Consider the following 20,396-nt stretch of genomic DNA (forward strand, 5'->3'; position numbering starts at 1 on the left):
GGTCAACAAGAGTTGATTGTTTGGTTGCTAATATTAGTTCCAAGTTCTCATGTGGCATTATATTTTGCAATTTGCCTTTATAGCGAGGATCAAGGAGGCAGGCCAACCAGTAATCGTCATCATTCATCATTTTAGTTATGCGTGTGTCCCTTTTGAGGATACGTAAGGCATAATCCGCCATGTGGGCCAAAGTTCCAGTTCTCAAATCTGCGGTTGTGCTTGGTTGAGGGGCAGTTTCAGGCAAATCAACGTCACTTGTGTCCCTCAAAAAACCAGAACCCGGCCTAGCCGCGCCACCAATTTCCAGTGGCCCCGGAAAAGCTTCCTCATTAAAAATATAATCATCCCCATCATCCTCCTCGTCCTCCTCCTCCTCTTCGCCCGCTACCTCGTCCTGTACACTGCCCTGGCCAGACAATGGCTGACTGTCATCAAGGCTTTCCTCTTCCTCAGCTGCAGACGCCTGATCCTTTATGTGCGTCAAACTTTGCATCAGCAGACGCATTAGGGGGATGCTCATGCTTATTATGGCGTTGTCTGCACTAACCAGCCGTGTGCATTCCTCAAAACACTGAAGGACTTTACACATGTCTTGAATCTTCGACCACTGCACACCTGACAACTCCATGTCTGCCATCCTACTGCCTGCCCGTGTATGTGTATCCTCCCACAAAAACATAACAGCCCGCCTCTGTTCACACAGTCTCTGAAGCATGTGCAGTGTTGAGTTCCACCTTGTTGCAACGTCTATGATTAGGCGATGCTGGGGAAGGTTCAAAGAATGCTGATAGGTCTGCATACGGCTGGAGTGTACGGGCGAACGGCGGATATGTGAGCAAAGTCCACGCACTTTGAGGAGCAGGTCGGATAACCCCGGATAACTTTTCAGGAAGCACTGCACCACCAGGTTTAAGGTGTGAGCCAGGCAAGGAATGTGTTTCAGTTGGGAAAGGGAGATGGCAGCCATGAAATTCCTTCCGTTATCACTCACTACCTTGCCTGCCTCAAGATCTACAGTGCCCAGCCACGACTGCGTTTCTTTCTGCAAGAACTCGGACAGAACTTCCGCGGTGTGTCTGTTGTCGCCCAAACACTTCATAGCCAATACAGCCTGCTGACGTTTGCCAGTAGCTGCCCCATAATGGGAGACCTGGTGTGCAACAGTGGCAGCTGCGGATGGAGTGGTTGTGCGACTGCGGTCTGTGGACGAGCTCTCGCTTCTGCAGGAGGACGAAGAGGAGGAGGAGGGGGTGCGAATGGCTACAGCCAATTGTTTCCTAGACCGTGGGCTAGGCAGAACTGTCCCAAACTTGCTGTCCCCTGTGGACCCTGCATCCACCACATTTACCCAGTGTGCCGTGATGGACACGTAACGTCCCTGGCCATGCCTACTGGTCCATGCATCTGTTGTCAGGTGCACCTTTGTGCTCACAGATTGCCTGAGTGCATGGACGATGCGCTCTTTAACATGCTGGTGGAGGGCTGGGATGGCTTTTCTGGAAAAAAAGTGTCGACTGGGTAGCTCGTAGCGTGGTACAGCGTAGTCCATCAGGGCTTTGAAAGCTTCGCTTTCAACTAACCGGTAGGGCATCATCTCTAACGAGATTAGTCTAGCTATGTGTGCGTTCAAACCCTGTGTACGCGGATGCGAGGCTAAGTACTTCCTTTTTCTAACCATAGTCTCATGTAGGGTGAGCTGGACTGGAGAGCTGGAGATCGTGGAACTAGCGGGGGTGCCGGTGGACATGGCAGACTGAGAGACGATGGGAGATGGTATTGTTGCCACCGGTGCCCTAGATGCAGTGTTTCCTACTACGAAACTGGTGATTCCCTGACCCTGACGGCTTTGGCCTGGCAAAGAAACCTGCACAGATACTGCAGGTGGTGCGGAAAATGGTGGCCCTACACTGCCGGAAGGGATGTTGCGTTGCTGACTAGCTTCATTGGCCGAGGGTGCTACAACCTTAAGGGTCGTTTGGTAGTTAGTCCAGGCTTGCAAATGCATGGTGGTTAAATGTCTATGCATGCAACTTGTATTGAGACTTTTCAGATTTTGTCCTCTGCTTAAGGTAGTTGAACATTTTTGACAGATGACTTTGCGCTGATCAATTGGATGTTGTTTAAAAAAATGCCAGACTGCACTCTTTCTAGCATCGGATACCTTTTCAGGCATTGCAGACTGAGCTTTAACCGGATGGCCACGCTGTCCTCCAACAGGTTTTAGCTTTGCCACGCGTTTTGGGCAAGATACGGGCCCGGCAGATGGAACCTGTTGCGATGTTGATGCCTGCTGCGGCCCCTCCTCCTCCGCTTCAGAACTGCTGCCGCCTGCACCCTGTTCCCCCAATGGCTGCCAATCGGGGTCAAGAACTGGGTCATCTATTACCTCTTCTTGTAGCTCGTGTGCAACTTCGTCTGTGTCACCATGTCGGTCGGTGGTATAGCGTTCGTGATGGGGCAACATAGTCTCATCAGGGTCTGATTCTTGATCAGCACCCTGCGAGGGCAATGTTGTGGTCTGAGTCAAAGGACCAGCATAGTAGTCTGGCTGTGGCTGTGCATCAGTGCACTCCATGTCAGATTCAACTTGTAATGGGCATGGACTGTTAACTGCTTCACTTTCTAAGCCAGGGACGGTATGTGTAAAGAGCTCCATGGAGTAACCCGTTGTGTCGCCTGCTGCATTCTTCTCTGTTGTTGTTTTTGCTGAAGAGGACAAGGAAGCGACTTGTCCCTGACCGTGAACATCCACTAACGACGCGCTGCTTTGACATTTACCAGTTTCACGAGAGGAGGCAAAAGAGCTAGAGGCTGAGTCAGCAAGATAAGCCAAAACTTGCTCTTGCTGCTCCGGCTTTAAAAGCGGTTTTCCTACTCCCAGAAAAGGGAGCGTTCGAGGCCTTGTGTAGCCAGACGACGAACCTGGCTCCACAGCTCCAGACTTAGGTGCAATATTTTTTTTCCCACGACCAGCTGATGCTCCACCACTACCACTACCCTCATTACCAGCTGACAATGAACGCCCCCGGCCACGACCTCTTCCACCATACTTCCTCATTGTTTTAAAAACGTAAACAAACTAACGGTATTTGTTGCTGTCACACAAATTACACGGTGAGCTATAACTTCAGTATGATTTAGCTACCCCTTTACAGGTGAGTGAGACCACAACGAAAATCAGGCACAATGTTACACACTCTGTTGTTGGTGGCAACAAATGAGAGAGATGCCACACACGCAGGACTGTCACTGAAGCACAAATGTAAATATTAATCTCCCACTGATTTGATTTTTTTTTTTTTTTCAGGGAGACTTTAGGAAAAAAAAAAAATAGAATAAAATGATTTTTTCAGGAAGAATTTAGAAACCAAAGAAAATAAAATGATTTTTTCAGGGAGAATTTAGAAAACAAATAAAACAAAAAAAGGCTTTCTATGGCCCACTGAGTGAGAGATGACGCACACAGGAGTCAGGAGTGGCACACAAGCCCAGAGGCCAATATTTATCTCCCACTGATTGATGTAGTGATTTTTTCAGGTAGATTTTGGAACCCAAATCAAGCTAAAAAAAATAATAGGCTTTCTATGGCCCACAATTGGAGAGAGAGAGAGAGAGAGATGGCACACCCAGGAGTCAAGACTGGCACACAAGCAGAAAGGGCAATATTAATCTCACACTGATTTGTTTTTTTTTTTTTGTTTTTTTCAGGGAGACTTTAGGAAAAAAAAAATAGAATAAAATGATTTTTTCAGGAAGAATTTAGAAACCAAATAAAATAAAATGATTTTTTCAGGGAGAATTTAGAAAACAAATAAAACAAAAAAAGGCTTTCTATGGCCCACTGAGTGAGAGATGACGCACACAGGAGTCAGGAGTGGCACACAAGCCCAGAGGCCAATATTTATCTCCCACTGATTGATGTAGTGATTTTTTCAGGTAGATTTTGGAACCCAAATCAAGCTAAAAAAATAATAGGCTTTCTATGGCCCACAATTGGAGAGAGAGAGAGAGATGGCACACCCAGGAGTCAAGACTGGCACACAAGCAGAAAGGGCAATATTAATCTCCCACTGATTTGTTTTTTTTTTTTCAGGGAGACTTTAGGAAAAAAAAAATAGAATAAAATGATTTTTTCAGGAAGAATTTAGAAACCAAATAAAATAAAATGATTTTTTCAGGGAGAATTTAGAAAACAAATAAAACAAAAAAAGGCTTTCTATGGCCCACTGAGTGAGAGATGACGCACACAGGAGTCAGGAGTGGCACACAAGCCCAGAGGCCAATATTTATCTCCCACTGATTGATGTAGTGATTTTTTCAGGTAGATTTTGGAACCCAAATCAAGCTAAAAAAATAATAGGCTTTCTATGGCCCACAATTGGAGAGAGAGAGAGAGAGATGGCACACCCAGGAGTCAAGACTGGCACACAAGCAGAAAGGGCAATATTAATCTCCCACTGATTTGTTTTTTTTTTGTTTGTTTTTTCAGGGAGACTTTAGGAAAAAAAAAATAGAATAAAATGATTTTTTCAGGAAGAATTTAGAAACCAAAGAAAATAAAATGATTTTTTCAGGGAGAATTTAGAAAACAAATAAAACAAAAAAAGGCTTTCTATGGCACACTGAGTGAGAGATGACGCACACAGGAGTCAGGAGTGGCACACAAGCCCAGAGGCCAATATTTATCTCCCACTTTTTTTTTTTGTTCCAGGGAAAATTTATAAACCCAATAAAAAAAATAATAAATAGGCTTTCTATAGCCCACTATCTGAGAGACAGAGAGAGATGGCACGCTTAGGACTGGCACACAAGCCCAAAGGCCAATATTAATCTCCCTTTTTTTTTGGAAGGGAGAATTTATAAAACCAAAAAAATAAAAATAAATAGGCTTTCTATGGCCCACTATTTGTGAGAGAGATGGCACGCTCAGGACTGGCACACAAGCCCAGAGGCCAATATTAATCTCCCACTTTTTTTTTTTTTCCAGGGAAAATTTATAAACCCAATAAAAAAAAATAAAAATAAATAGGCTTTCTATGGCCCCTATCTGAGAGAGAGAGATGGCACGCTTAGGACTGGCACACAAGCCCAAAGGCCAATATTAATCTCCCACTGATTGATTTATTGATTTTTTCAGGTAGAATTTAGAACCCAAATAAAGCAAAAAAAAAAAAAAAATGGGCTTTCTATGGCCCACTGAGTGAGTGATGATGCACACAGGAGTCAGGAGTGGCACACAAGCCCTGAGGCCAATATTTTTCTCCCACTGATTGATGTAGTGATTTTTTCAGGTAGATTTTAGAACCAAAATCAAGCAAAAAAATAAATAGGCTTTCTATGGCCCACTGAGTGAGTGATGATGCACACAGGAGTCAAGAGTGGCACACAAGCCCTGAGGCCAATATTTTTCTCCCACTGATTGATGTAGTGATTTTTTCAGGTAGATTTTATAACCCAAATCATGCAAAAAAATAAATAGGCTTTCTATGGCCCACTGAGTGAGAGATGACACAGACAGGGATGGCACTCTAGCAGAAATGTCAATCTTAATCTCCCACAAAAAAAAAAAAAAAACAGGGAGTGTCCTTCAATTACTATCTCCCTGCAGTAATCTCAGCCAGGTATGGCAGGCAGCAATAAGGAGTGGACTGATGCACAAATTAAATAAAAAGTGTGTACAAACCAAAAAGATAGCTGTGCAGAAAGGAAGGAACAAGAGGATTTGTGCTTTGAAAAAAGCAGTTGGTTTGCACAGCGGCGTACACACAGCAATGCAGCTATCAGGGAGCCTTCTAGGGCAGCCCAATGAGCTACAGCGCTGAGGGGGAAAAAAAAAAAAATGTAGCTTCCACTGTCCCTGCACACCGAAGGTGGTGTTGGGCAGTGGAAATCGCTACAGCACAAGCGGTTTGGTGGTTAATGGACCCTGCCTAACGCTATCCCTGCTTCTGACGAAGTGGCAGCAACCTCTCCCTAAGCTCAGATCCATAGTGGATGCTTTCCTGAAACGGAAAGTATTTGCAAGCAGCATAATACAAAGAATAGCAGGTTTACCCAGAATCCTTTGCAGTAGGCGGAGCTATGCAAATCATCTCTTTCCACCCCTGTCTAATCCACAGCGCTTGGAACCGCCAAGCGTGCAATGCTGCGGATTAGTTTCTAAATTTACACAGCCAACCAATTCCTACCTGTGGACACGTGTTTCGGGCTTTAGGCCCTCATCAGCACAGGGCTGGAATTGGTTGGCTGTATGGAGTGGGGCTCGGTGAGCAAGCGATACATACATGCTAGCCACCTTAGGGAGAGACCCAAGTTGGGCTAAATGCAGCGGGACAAAAGAGACCGAAAAGCCCTCTACTTAAAGGAAATACATAGTGGATGCTTTCCTGAAACGGAAAGTATTTGCAAGCAGCATAATACAAAGAATAGCAGGTTTACCCAGAATCCTTTGCAGTAGGCGGAGCTATGCAAATCATCTCTTTCCACCCCTGTCTAATCCACAGCGCTTGGAACCGCCAAGCGTGCAATGCTGCGGATTAGTTTCTAAATTTACACAGCCAACCAATTCCTACCTGTGGACACGTGTTTCGGGCTTTAGGCCCTCATCAGCACAGGGCTGGAATTGGTTGGCTGTATGGAGTGGGGCTCGGTGAGCAAGCGATACATACATGCTAGCCACCTTAGGGAGAGACCCAAGTTGGGCTAAATGCAGCGGGACAAAAGAGACCGAAAAGCCCTCTACTTAAAGGAAATACATAGTGGATGCTTTCCTGAAACGGAAAGTATTTGCAAGCAGCATAATACAAAGAATAGCAGGTTTACCCAGAATCCTTTGCAGTAGGCGGAGCTATGCAAATCATCTCTTTCCACCCCTGTCTAATCCACAGCGCTTGGAACCGCCAAGCGTGCAATGCTGCGGATTAGTTTCTAAATTTACACAGCCAACCAATTCCTACCTGTGGACACGTGTTTCGGGCTTTAGGCCCTCATCAGCACAGGGCTGGAATTGGTTGGCTGTATGGAGTGGGGCTCGGTGAGCAAGCGATACATACATGCTAGCCACCTTAGGGAGAGACCCAAGTTGGGCTAAATGCAGCGGGACAAAAGAGACCGAAAAGCCCTCTACTTAAAGGAAATACATAGTGGATGCTTTCCTGAAACGGAAAGTATTTGCAAGCAGCATAATACAAAGAATAGCAGGTTTACCCAGAATCCTTTGCAGTAGGCGGAGCTATGCAAATCATCTCTTTCCACCCCTGTCTAATCCACAGCGCTTGGAACCGCCAAGCGTGCAATGCTGCGGATTAGTTTCTAAATTTACACAGCCAACCAATTCCTACCTGTGGACACGTGTTTCGGGCTTTAGGCCCTCATCAGCACAGGGCTGGAATTGGTTGGCTGTATGGAGTGGGGCTCGGTGAGCAAGCGATACATACATGCTAGCCACCTTAGGGAGGGACCCAAGTTGGGCTAAATGCAGCGGGACAAAAGAGGGCTTTTCGGTCTCTTTTGTCCCGCTGCATTTAGCCCAACTTGGGTCTCTCCCTAAGGTGGCTAGCATGTATGTATCGCTTGCTCACCGAGCCCCACTCCATACAGCCAACCAATTCCAGCCCTGTGCTGATGAGGGCCTAAAGCCCGAAACACGTGTCCACAGGTAGGAATTGGTTGGCTGTGTAAATTTAGAAACTAATCCGCAGCATTGCACGCTTGGCGGTTCCAAGCGCTGTGGATTAGACAGGGGTGGAAAGAGATGATTTGCATAGCTCCGCCTACTGCAAAGGATTCTGGGTAAACCTGCTATTCTTTGTATTATGCTGCTTGCAAATACTTTCCGTTTCAGGAAAGCATCCTTTAAGTAGAGGGCTTTTCGGTCTCTTTTGTCCCGCTGCATTTAGCCCAACTTGGGTCTCTCCCTAAGGTGGCTAGCATGTATGTATCGCTTGCTCACCGAGCCCCACTCCATACAGCCAACCAATTCCAGCCCTGTGCTGATGAGGGCCTAAAGCCCGAAACACGTGTCCACAGGTAGGAATTGGTTGGCTGTGTAAATTTAGAAACTAATCCGCAGCATTGCACGCTTGGCGGTTCCAAGCGCTGTGGATTAGACAGGGGTGGAAAGAGATGATTTGCATAGCTCCGCCTACTGCAAAGGATTCTGGGTAAACCTGCTATTCTTTGTATTATGCTGCTTGCAAATACTTTCCGTTTCAGGAAAGCATCCTTTAAGTAGAGGGCTTTTCGGTCTCTTTTGTCCCGCTGCATTTAGCCCAACTTGGGTCTCTCCCTAAGGTGGCTAGCATGTATGTATCGTAAGCTCAGATCAGCAGCAGTAACATGGCGGTCGGCGGGAACTCCCCTTTATAGCCCCTGTGACGCCGCAGACAGCAAGCCAATCACTGCAATGCCCTTCTCTAAGATGGTGGGGACCAGGACCTATGTCATCACGCTGCCCACACTCTGCGTTTACCTTCATTGGCTGAGAAATGGCGCTTTTCGCGTCATTGAAACGCGACTTTGGCGCGAAAGTCGCGTACCGCATGGCCGACCCCGCACAGGGGTCGGATCGGGTTTCATGAAACCCGACTTTGCTAAAAGTCGGCGACTTTTGAAAATGAACGACCCGTTTCGCTCAACCCTAGTCTAAACCTAATGTTTCTCAATACAATGTTTCATCAATGGGAGATTCCTCCTATGGTTCCTCTGTGATTGTTAGGTTTGCTAAAAGTGACATTAGTAGTCATACTTGGAAGGGATTCCAAAACTACAGACTACATTTGGAAATTGTATTAAGCATGTGCAGAGCTCCGAATAAATGAGTACACCCCCCTTGAAAAGTAAGATTTTAAACAGTATTTCACTGAATACAAGAACAATTTCCAAATTTTTTACAAGACTGAGCGTCATAGAACATTTTTTTTATCCATAACATGAAAGTAAGGTTAATAATATACCATATTTTTCAGATTATAAGATGCACTTTTTTCCAAAAAAATTTTGGGGGAAAATGGGGGTGCGTATTATAATGCGGATATAGCTTATCGGTGTGCCGCGGTGGGTGTCCCAGTGGCGGTGCTGCGCTGTGTTCACGGTGGTGGTGCAGTGCTATGCTGTGTCCCCGCTGCTGCGGGGGGGTCTGCTGACATTTTGTGAAAGGCCAGAGCCCCCTTCAAGTTCTTCCATGGTTTCCTGACCCCTGTGCAGCGGTGGACTCTGGGAAAATGGCCGCCAGGAGGCGGCGCATGCACAGATCGAGATCTCGGTGCCGACATCTTGGGAGATGAGATCTCGGCACCGAGATCTCCATCTGCGCATGCGCCGCCTCCCGACGGCCATTTTCCCGGAGTCCAACGCCGCACAGGAGTCAGGAAACCATTGAAGAACTTGTGGGGGGCTCTGGCTGGGCTTTCACAAAATGTCGGCAGAGTCCTCCGCAGAATCAGGGACACAGCACAGCACCGCCACTGTGGACAATGGAAACAGCGCAGCACCGCCACTGGGGACACAGAGCTGCACCATCACCGGGACAAAGTGCAGCACCGCCACCAGGACATCCACAGTGGTGTGATGCACTTTGGAACACCCACTCATCCCAGCCTGCAGCAACCCTCCACTCTTGCCTCCTACACCAGCGACCCTGGGACCTCGGCTTCACCACAGCCACCCCCCCCTTCCCCGGTAAGCAATAAGACACATGGATTATAAGAAGCACCAGCATTTTTATTAAAAAAAAGTTTTTTCCTCTTTTTCTCCTCAAAATTTGGGGTGCGTCTTATAATCCGGAGTGTCTTATAAAGCAAAAAATACAGTAACTTTCATGGCAAAATCTTCAGTTTTACACAAATTAGTTTATGTTAAAATGAGTACACCCCACATACAAAAAACTACTACATCTAGTATTTTGTATGACCTCAATAATTTTTAAGGAAAGCACCAAGTCTTTTAGGCATGGAATGAAGAACTGAACAACATATTACAACATCTATATTTTTCCATTCTTCAAGAACGACTTCTTTTAGAGCCTGGATGCTGGATGGGAGAGTGATACTCAACTCATCTCTTCAGATATCTTCATATGTGTTCAATTTGGTAAAGATGAGACATACTTGGCCAATTCACCAAGTTCTACTTCAGAAATGAAGCAGATATGTGTTTTGGATCATTGTCATATTGGAAAAGTGCACTTCTAAAAAGTACACAGAGTGATGGTAGCATCTTTTCTTTCAATATAGAGCAGTACATCTGTGAATTCATGATACCATCAGTGAAATGTAGCTCCCCAACACGAGTAGCAGCCATGCAGCCCCACATAAGGACACTGCCATCATCATGTTTCACTGTAATCACAATGCATTTAGAAAAATGAATTTAGACAAATGAATATTGCCTACAGTGAAACATGGTTTTTGGCAATGTCCGTATGTTGGGCTGCATGAGTGCTGTTGGTCTTGGAGAGCTACATTTCATTTATGGTTTCATGAATTGACAGATGTACTGCTCTGTATTGAAAGAGAAGACTCTGCGATCACTCTGTGCTCTTGGCAGACGTGCACTTCTCCAAGACGACAATGATCCAAAAGACACATCAAAGGCAACTGTTGCAATTCTGAAGAACAGGGCGAAAGTGATTCAGTGGTCAAGCATGTCTCCTAATCTAAACCCAACTGAACTCCTTTAGGAAATTCTGCATCTTGCATCAGCCAGTTTAAGTAGCACTAAAGATTTTGTAATGAAAGTTATATTATTAACCTTACTTTCAAGTTATGGGTCGAAAAAATGTTCTATGAAACTCAGACTTGTCAAAACTTTGGAAATTGTTCTTGCATTCAATGAGATATTGATGAAAATCTTACGTTTCAAGGAGGGTGTACTCATTTATGCTGAGCAGTGTATAAGCTATTAGTTCCCTTTCTGATGAACCTGGACTGTCTATTCATTACATATTTAGCTTTTGTTTTCCTGCAGCAGCCACTGAACGAGTAGACATGAATGGCTAGCTGATTGCCCGTTTTTCAAAAGCCAGATTGGCATGAATTTTGCCTAAAGTTTCTTTTGTAAATACCTACACTAGATTGAAAAAAACAACAAACAAAAGTGAAATATATCACAAGATTTATCGTATATTAAATATTAAATGTTTAATTTGTTTCTGCTTTCTGTGCTGGTCTTCTTTTCAAGCTGAAAAGAAAAGTAACATATTTTTCAAAGACAATTTCATTTTGAAAGCCCTAGCCAGGACAAATAAAGCAAACAGTATTTCTATTGACATAAGGGAGTGTTATTGCAAATTGCTAACACCATCCTAATTACATAGATCTGGTGTTCTGACAATGTGTTCCAGCAAAAATTTAAAAGGTCTGAGTATCCTTTTTCCAGTATGTTCAGAAATCTCACTTTGGATGGCCTTATTTGTTTTTCTACAACTATATTACTGTCTTCATTCAGCCAAAACCAATTGGACACTGATGAAACATTTTTTGAGAAATCACTGAAATTTGCTGAATTTTTAAACTAACATCAATTTGCTTTGAGTGAGTTTTATTTCTTTGTATATAATGTTATTGAGCATTCACTTACTAATTGCCATACTTATTAGTTTAAAAAATATATATAAGCTAATGATATTGAACAGATTGGTCATATCTGTAAAAATGTATATTTTCCCACTTTCTGAAATTCTTTCTTGATAATGGCTTGAAAACATATGAAAATACTGATCAGATTGTGAAATGCTGATAAACCTATAAAAGGTTTAACCTATAAATTGTTCACTGATGCAATATACATTCTAAAAGTTGAGTCCTAGTGCGCATCTCATGACACCTAAAAAATTACTTTAGGATGTGCATTGTTCATACTTGTCACATATTTCCATGTCTACATACACATTTCTTAATTGTATCATGGAACCAAGATGTCTCCTAATCATGAAGTACCTATTAGAGTGCACATATCTTCTCTGTTTTGTATAGGGGGTGATAACATGTAGAAAATCTCCTGTCACTGCGTTGCCGCGACAGAGAGGAGCCAAAAGACTGCAGAATCTGATTGCTCCTACTCCTGCACTGAAAAGAAGCACTTCACCTTCTTTTTAAACAGTGTAAATTTCTTTATGCAGTACAGGGGTTAATCGGCCATGTCGGGAGCTCTGGGAGTCTGAGCTCTCAGCTGAGCACTGTTAGCCACTCCTATCCCCTATATAATCTGGGTCCTGACTGACACACATTGTCAGAGATAGCTTTTGCTTCATGGCTGGGAAGATAGAAATTATTGGTTATATGAGAAGGCGTTTGGTTGGTTTATTTGTGCCTTGCTTGGTTTAGTAAGTATGATAATTCCCTTTCTTTCTCCTACTCCTGTTTTTTACCCATCTTTTACTCCCCGGTGCATAACTCTGTTATATTTGATTGAATATTTGTATGCCTGGTATTTTCCTTTGCCCCTGTTTGTGTTACCTTGTTTGTCTGGTTGGTGTACTGCGGTTCCCTCGGTGGGGGAAGGGTACAGATGGAGGGCAGATTCAGGAGATAAGGCAAAGTACGATGCCCCAGCATCTTCACCTTCAGAAGTAACCCAGGAAACAGGGCGATCTAAGGCTCCTCCTAGCATTAGGGAAAGGGAAGGAGCCCCTGGTCCCGGATCACCCAACAACCAAGTCGTGAAAGCTCCTGTTCCACCTTCCTTTTTTTACTGGTAGGTTGTACATGTTTGAGTAGAGAACAATAAGCTTTTATTGATCCTCATTTTTCCTGCAGTAATCTGCCCATGAAAACGAAAGCACTTATACTCCAGTCCTGTGTCGGCAACATACCAGCAGTGTCTATACTCGTGTATTTATTACGTCACATGAGCCCTACACCCAATCAGCGCTGGACTCACTGTCCCCGCCTCTAGACATATGCCTAATCAAGAGAAGTTGAATGCAGTAGCTGGCCACTCACTTCCTCTTGATTACTAATATGTCTGAAGGTGAGGAAAGTGGCGCCAGCGCTGATTGGGTGCAGGACTCACGTGATGTAACAAATTCACATCAGCCCCAGGTACACTAGTGCTGACACAACTGGAACAGCGCCGGCATGGAAGGTGAGTATGTGTTTTTATTTTCATGGGGCAAATATGCAGATCCTGGAGAATCTCTGTAATATAGTCTGTGGTTATAAATCAGCTGAGAGAAAAAGTTTACCTAAGGATCTATCAGTGAGTTCGTTAAGACAAGCTAACATGATAGTGTGCAACTTTTTATCTGTCTTTTTCTGAGTTCCTCTCCAATGTTTTATAGCCACATAACACATTAAGGTTGAATGTGCAAGGAAGCAAAGACCATGTAAAAGCCAAATGTTGCTAAATGTGTAATAAAACCTAGCTGCAAAAATGATTTTTAGTCTAAAATACATGGCTCTAAGTTAAGAAAAAACATTTGCCCTCAAAGGTGGTCAACCCCTTTAAGTTTACAGTACAGTCCATTGAGATTTAGGCTAGGTTCCCAAAATGTGCTTTTAGTGCGGTCTTGAAACTGCATATTTTTCTTGCATCAAAAAAGCAGAGTCTTAAAGTTCTGGCAAATTGAATGGGACTTATAGATATCTTATGTGCTTTTTTTTTTACTCAGTGTAAATTGACCTGCTGTGTGAGTCTGAAATCCGCAACAAGTCAATATGTCTTGCGGGCACGCTGAGTTTTCTGAACTTCCCCATAGACTTGCATTCGACGCTGAAAATCCACAGGTAAAAAATGCACATGCGTTTTGTAATGTGTTTCCGGGATGGAAAAGCATCAAAAACACAATTAATCAACATCTATGTATATCAATAATGTTTTGTCAAATATCAGGAGGTGTAAAAAATAAAGTACCGTAGCTTTATTTAAAGCATGACACACTGAAAGGGACAAAAAAGCAGTGTCAAACAAACGATAAAATCACATGTAAAAAAAAGCAACAAAAACACAGAAAAAAAACACAAGCCACCTAATTTAAATATAGGCTCAGAAATTCTGCAACATTAAAAACGCACCATAAATTCATTGTGGGAACATAGCCTCCTCTCTTCAATGAGTCAGTCAGTGCAATTTTGGTAGATCATTGGTTTTCTGGGTTGGAAGATATTCAACGTAGGTTTCACCAGGTGGCTTTTGCAAGGATTACTGATTTGGTTCTGAGTACTCCTAAAACCCATCTGGCGAAATGTACGTTGGGGTCCTGGGGTTTTCTGATTTGGTCCTATTCCCTATTATATGGTATGTTTATTCTATGATATTTGCTGGGGTATCTGTATATTCTAATTATTAAGTAGTAATATGTATACTTACTTACGCCACTGCTATATTTTATTTAAATCTATGTATTTTGGTATATTAATTTTTTTTTATTATACACATTTTAATAGTTTTATGTGTTATGCATTAATAAAGATATGTTTTTTTGAAAGTCATTCCAGATGTTGTGTTTATTCACGTTTATGAGTTGCATTATTGTTGTTATACCAGTGGTTAGTCACATACTTTGAGATATACAGTGCCTTGAGAAAGTATTCGGCTCCCTGGAACTTTTCAACCTTTTCCCACATATAATGCTTCAAACATAAAGATACCAAATGTACATTTTTGGTGAAGAATCAACAACAAGTGGAACACAATTGTGAAGTTGAACGAAATTTATTGGTTATTTTAAATTTTTGTGGAAAATCAAAAACTGAAAAGTGGTGCGTGCAATATTATTCGGCCCCTTTACTTTCAGTGCAGCAAACTCACTCCAGAAGTTCATTGTGGATCTCTGAATGATCCAATGTTGTCCTAAATGCCTAATGATGATAAATATAATCCAGCTGTGTGTAATCAAGTCTCCGTATAAATGCACCTGCTCTGCGATAGTTTCAGGGTTCTGTTTGAATCACAGAGAGCATCATGAAGATCAAGAAACACAACAGGCAGGTCCGTGATACTGTTGTGGAGAAGTTTAAAGCCGGATTTGGGTTTCCAAAACGTTAAACATCCCAAGGAGCACTGTGCAAGCGATCATATTGAAATGGAAGGAGTATCATACCAAACATGTGGAAGAAGGTGCTCTAGTCAGATTAAATAAAAATTGAACTTTTTGGCAAGAATGCCAAATGATATGTTTGGCGTAAAGGCAACACAGCTCATCACCCTGAACACACCATACCCACTGTCAAACATGGTGGTGGCAGCATCATGGTTTGGGCCTGCTTTTCTTCAGCAGGTACAGTGAAGATGGTTAAATTTGATGGGAAGGTGGATGGAGCCAACTACAGGACCATTCTTGAGGAAAACCTGTTGGAGTCTGCAAAAAAACCTGAGACTGGGACGGAGATTTGTCTTCCAACAAGACAATGATCCCAAACATAAAGCAAAATCCACAATGGAATGGTTCACAAATAAATATATCCAGGCGTTAGAATGGCCAAGTCAAAGTCCAGACCTCAATTCAATCGAGAATCTGTGGAAAGAGCTGAAAACTGCTGCTCACAAACGAGCTCCATCAAACCTCTCTGAGCTCGAGCTGTTTGCCTAGGAAGAATGGCCAAGAAATTCAGTCTCTCGATGTACAAAACTGATAGAGACATACCCCAAGCGACTTGCAGATGTAATCACAGCAAAAGGTGGTGCAACAAAATATTAAGTTAAAGTGGCAGAATAATATTGCACGCCCACTTTTCAGTTTTTAATTTTCCACAAAAATTTTAAAATAACCAATAAATTTTGTTCAACTTCACAATTGTGTTCCACTTGTTGTTGATTCTTCACCAAAAAATTACATTTGGTATCTTTATGTTTGAAGCATGATATGTGGGAAAATGTTGAAAAGTTCCAGGGAGCTGAATACTTTTGCAAGGCCCTGTATTTATCAACATTTAAAAGATCCCCCTTTTTTTCTTTTGGTGTTAATCCCTCTAGTTTGTGTTTACTTGAAATGCAGCTAACTTTACGAAACCTATTCAAATTATTTGACAACTGAGTTCTGTGGGCAAAACAATCTAGCCATAATCCACATCAAGATGGATGCCACTCAGTGTGGTCTTTGGGATCTGTGACTCGATTATTTTATTTTGATGCACTATTGCACTTTTTTACTTTTTCTAGTTTGTGTTACAGTACACTACATCCTAAAATTATTTTGATTTATATGACATGACTGCTGTCCTCTCTTCACACTTTCTCGCTATTCGTCAGGCTTATGTGCACTCCATTTTCTTGCGGGATATTAGTTTTTTGAGTGCTCGCTCTGATGGCAATGTAGTGATTTACATGTTATTGTTCTAACAGTAATTTTTACTATTGTACCAAGTATGTGTTCTGCCTTTTTTAGGGTGTCGCGGAGAAAGCTTCCTACCTGCTTGTGTATCCTCTTCATCTTCATACTCATACATAACTTGCCCAAAAGTAGACTCTGAAAGTAGTATTATTGTAAGAGCTTTTAATGCCCAAGTAGATTTCATTGTAGACTTGGCTGCTTTTTTTCAAGTGATCTGTAATGGGAAAACAAATTAAAAATTAATAATGTACATTTAAATTTATAGAAAAATGTTTTTTTTTCTCTTATCTTTGATAACTTTTTCTTTTTATTTAAAAGGAGGATCTGATTCATTTTTATAATAATTAAAATGTTTTATTAATACAAGAAAACTTTTTTTAATCAGAAGTACGCATTCATTCTATGAAATTTCCTGTGCGTACACAAAGTTTCGATCCAAAGGTGAGGGGAAAGCAGTGGCCGGAGGCTATGGTCAGGATTGAATAGTTATGGAGCGGATCACCAGTATGTTGTATCAAGAGGATTCTTTAGCAGATAACAGCACAAAAGCGTAACAATATCTAGTTGTTTTGATATGGTACTCTGTACCTAAACATGGCATATAAACAGTCTAGACCAACATGCTGATATACCCAATCTACTGAAGAATAAACTATATGTTTTCTGGTGTGCGCTGTACATATTAATTATATGAAGTATATTGAGTAAGGGATCCAGCTGTACCTGAAGCGCGTTTCGCATGGATGTCACTTCTTCAGGGTGAGTGGCCTCAGTGTGTCAGCTGTCCTATATAAATGATAGGCCGTTTTGGTCACATGAAAAGACCACGACCAATGAAATGTTTTATTTTGGCACATGCTCACATGTACATCCCAGGTCCTGGCAGCCCACAGTCTCCCCTCCCGCCTTCATCAAATATATGTCTGCTTTTCACTTTTTACTTTTAATTTTAATAACCACAAAGGACCACTAAAATACATTTTAACTTTGTTCCTCTTTCCGTACCAATTATTTTCATATACAGTTGTGCTCAAAAGTTTACATACCCTGGCAGAATTTTTGCTTTCTTTGCCTTTTTTCAGAGAATATGAATGATAACACCAAAACATTTTCTCCACTCATGGTTAGTGGTTGGGTGAAGCCATTTATTGTCAAACTGTTGTGTTTTCTTTCTTTAAAATCATAATGACAACCCAAAACATCCAAATGACCCTGATCAAAAGTTCACATGCCCCATTTCTTAATACCGTGTTTTGCCCCCTTTAACATCAATGACAGCTTGAAATCTTTTGTGGTAGTTGTGGATGAGGTTCTTTATTTTCTCAGATGGTAAAGCTGCCCACTCTTGATGGCAAAAAGCCTCCAGTTCCTGAAAATTCCTGGGCTGTCTAGCATGAACTGCACGCTTGAGATTTCCCCAGAGTGGCTCAATGATATTGAGGTCAGGAGACTGAGATGGCCACTCCGGAACCTGGATGGCTGCAGTGATAGTTGACTTTGTTGAACTTACTCCCATCTCCCTATTGCATCTCCGAAGCTCAGCCACAGTGATCGTGGGGTTCTTCTTTACTTTTCTCACCAAGGCTCTTCTCCCACGATTGCTCAGTTTGGCCTGATGGCAAGGTCTAGGAAAACCCTCTTAGGAAACTTGGGCACTGCAGAAATTCTGTTGTAACCTTGGCCAGATCTGTGCCTTGTCACAATTCTGTCTCTGAGCTCCTTGGCCAGTTCCTTTGACCTCATGATTCTCATTTGGTCTGACATGCACTGTGAGCTCTGAGGTCTTATATAGACAGGTGTGTGCCTTTCCAAATCAAGTTCTGTCAGTTTAATTAAACACAGCTGGCCCCCAATGAAGGAGTAGAACCATCTCAAGGAAGATCACAAGAAAATGGACACCATGTGACTTAAATATGAGTGTCTGAGCAAAGGGTCTGAATACTGTTATGACCATAATCGAATACAAAAAGAAAAAGAATACGCAGATAGGGAGATCACCATATATATGAACAATATAGTTTTTTTTAGAAAAGTGCACACAGACAAACACTATAGCTGTTATGACTATATATATCAGTTTTTCTTTTTTATTAAATTTGCAAAAATTACTACATTTCTGTTTTTTTTCAGTCAAGATGGGGTGCAGAGTGTACATTTAATGAGAAAAATAGGAACTTTTTTGAATTTACCAAATGGCTGCAATGAAACAAAGAGTGAGAAATTTAAAGGGGTATGAATACTTTCCGTACCCACTGTAAATGAGCTGTTAAGATCTATGGGCCGGACACTGATCTGCAAGAGAATCTGCCTCCAGAGCTTATTTTAAATGAAAGAGGGTATTATCAGTATGAGACATTTAGATCACGAGAGCAGACTGTCACTCATTTTATATCATGCTTGCATTTAAAATAAGCTCTGGAGATAGATTCTTAGGGAGATCACTCAGATGCCACCGCCGTCACCAGTTTTTCAAGGAGACGCAGCTCCAGACGTCAGGAGAAATATACAATTGACTAGTGATGGCCGTGGCTGCAGCTGCCTCCACAACTAGGCCAATTATTGGGGAACACACAGTGAGCATTTTGTATAACCACCTCTGAATTGAGCTCATGAAAAATATATATGAATACATACCCAAGTAAGGTCACTGCCAACTCCACCATAACAAAATGAACTACTAGGTACCACCACCAATCTTTTATACAGGCCAGTTGGACACCTGTTACAGGTAGGGTATTGCTGCAGTGGTGCAGTTTAGAGAGCAAGAAGAGCAAAGCTATTCAGTTTTATATATTTAATCTGGAATGGTGTTTAAAAAAATATACAAAGATGATACAAAATGGGAACAAAACAATACGGTATATACAATTATATGAAATAAAAGGAATAAAAAAAGAATATGACTAAACCTAATGTCACGGAAATGGCACAGAGCTCAGTGGAGGGAGGTACTGCTTAGGAAAACGGACAGAACCCACAGCTTGCTTAACCTTCCTTGACTGCCAAAATACAAAAACCCAAATTCTGCTTTTTATTAGGTCAAGGTTACGCTTTCATACCTCCTATTGGTGAGCTCATATGGGAGCTGGTTGTGGGATGTGCTACGTCTGTTAGAATTTTTTTAGATCCCTAACTTTCAAGATTTCTTAGCCCATGGAGGTCCCAGGTGATATATAGTTTTTATTCTATTTTGCCTTTCTATAGAGATGAAATATGGATAGCATCATCCATCAGACCAATATTAAATTAGAGGTGTTAGAATGGCCTTACAGTCAGGTGAGTGAATACATTATGTTTGTCTGATTGTTATGACGCAGAAAATATATCTTCTCTAAATATTGGATATCTGCAAACCTCAATATTCATCACTGGCTCCAAAAAGTTTGGGACCCATGCTTAGATCAGAAAAAGCTCTTGCCTTGAATGTGTATTTCTCAGCCTCTGAAAAAAAGAATCCCAGGCTTAAGGTACCGTCACACATAGCGACGCTGCAGCGATACCGACAACGATCCGGATCGCTGCAGCGTCGCTGTTTGGTCGCTGGAGAGCTGTCACACACAGCTCTCCAGCGACCAACGATCCCGAGGTCCCCGGTAACCAGGGTAAACATCGGGTAACTAAGCGCAGGGCCGCGCTTAGTAACCCGATGTTTACCCTGGTTACCATCCTAAAAAGTAAAAAAACAAACGCTACATACTTACCTTCCGCTGTCTGTCCTCGGCGCTCTGCTTCTCTGGTCTGGCTGTGAGCGCCGGGCAGCCAGAAAGCAGAGCGGTGACGTCACCGCTCTGCTTTCCGGCTGACCGACGCTCACAGCCAGCGCAGGAGGAGTGCAGAGCACAGCGCTGGAGGACAGAGAGCGGTAGGTAAGTATGTAGTGTTTGTTTTTTTACTTTTAGGATGGTAACCAGGGTAAACATCGGGTTACTAAGCGCGGCCCTGCGCTTAGTTACCCGATGTTTACCCTGGTTACCAGCAAAGACATCGCTGAATCGGTGTCACATACGCCGATTCAGCGATGTCTACGGGGAGTCCAGCGACGAAATAAAGTTCTGGACTTTCTTCCCCGACCAGCGATCTCCCAGCAGGGGCCTGATCGCTGCTGCCTGTCACACTGGACGATATC

The 20,396-nt window shown here is 42.6% G+C and overlaps 1 protein-coding gene across 1 annotated transcript in view; it reads right to left on the minus strand.

The window, feature by feature from the left end:
- Positions 1-16,472, minus strand: part of LOC138643369 (collagen alpha-1(XXI) chain-like) — a 130,792-nt gene extending 114,320 nt beyond the window's left edge. Inside the window, exon 1 of the mRNA XM_069732290.1 lies at positions 16,349-16,472. Coding sequence (XP_069588391.1) covers positions 16,349-16,454 — 106 coding nt within the window. The 5' untranslated portion in view covers positions 16,455-16,472. The remainder of the gene's footprint in view (positions 1-16,348) is intronic.
- Between the last annotated feature and the right edge of the window lie 3,924 nt (positions 16,473-20,396).

The sequence above is a fragment of the Ranitomeya imitator genome, chromosome 6 (assembly GCF_032444005.1).
Source record: "Ranitomeya imitator isolate aRanImi1 chromosome 6, aRanImi1.pri, whole genome shotgun sequence".
NCBI lineage: Eukaryota > Metazoa > Chordata > Amphibia > Anura > Dendrobatidae > Ranitomeya > Ranitomeya imitator.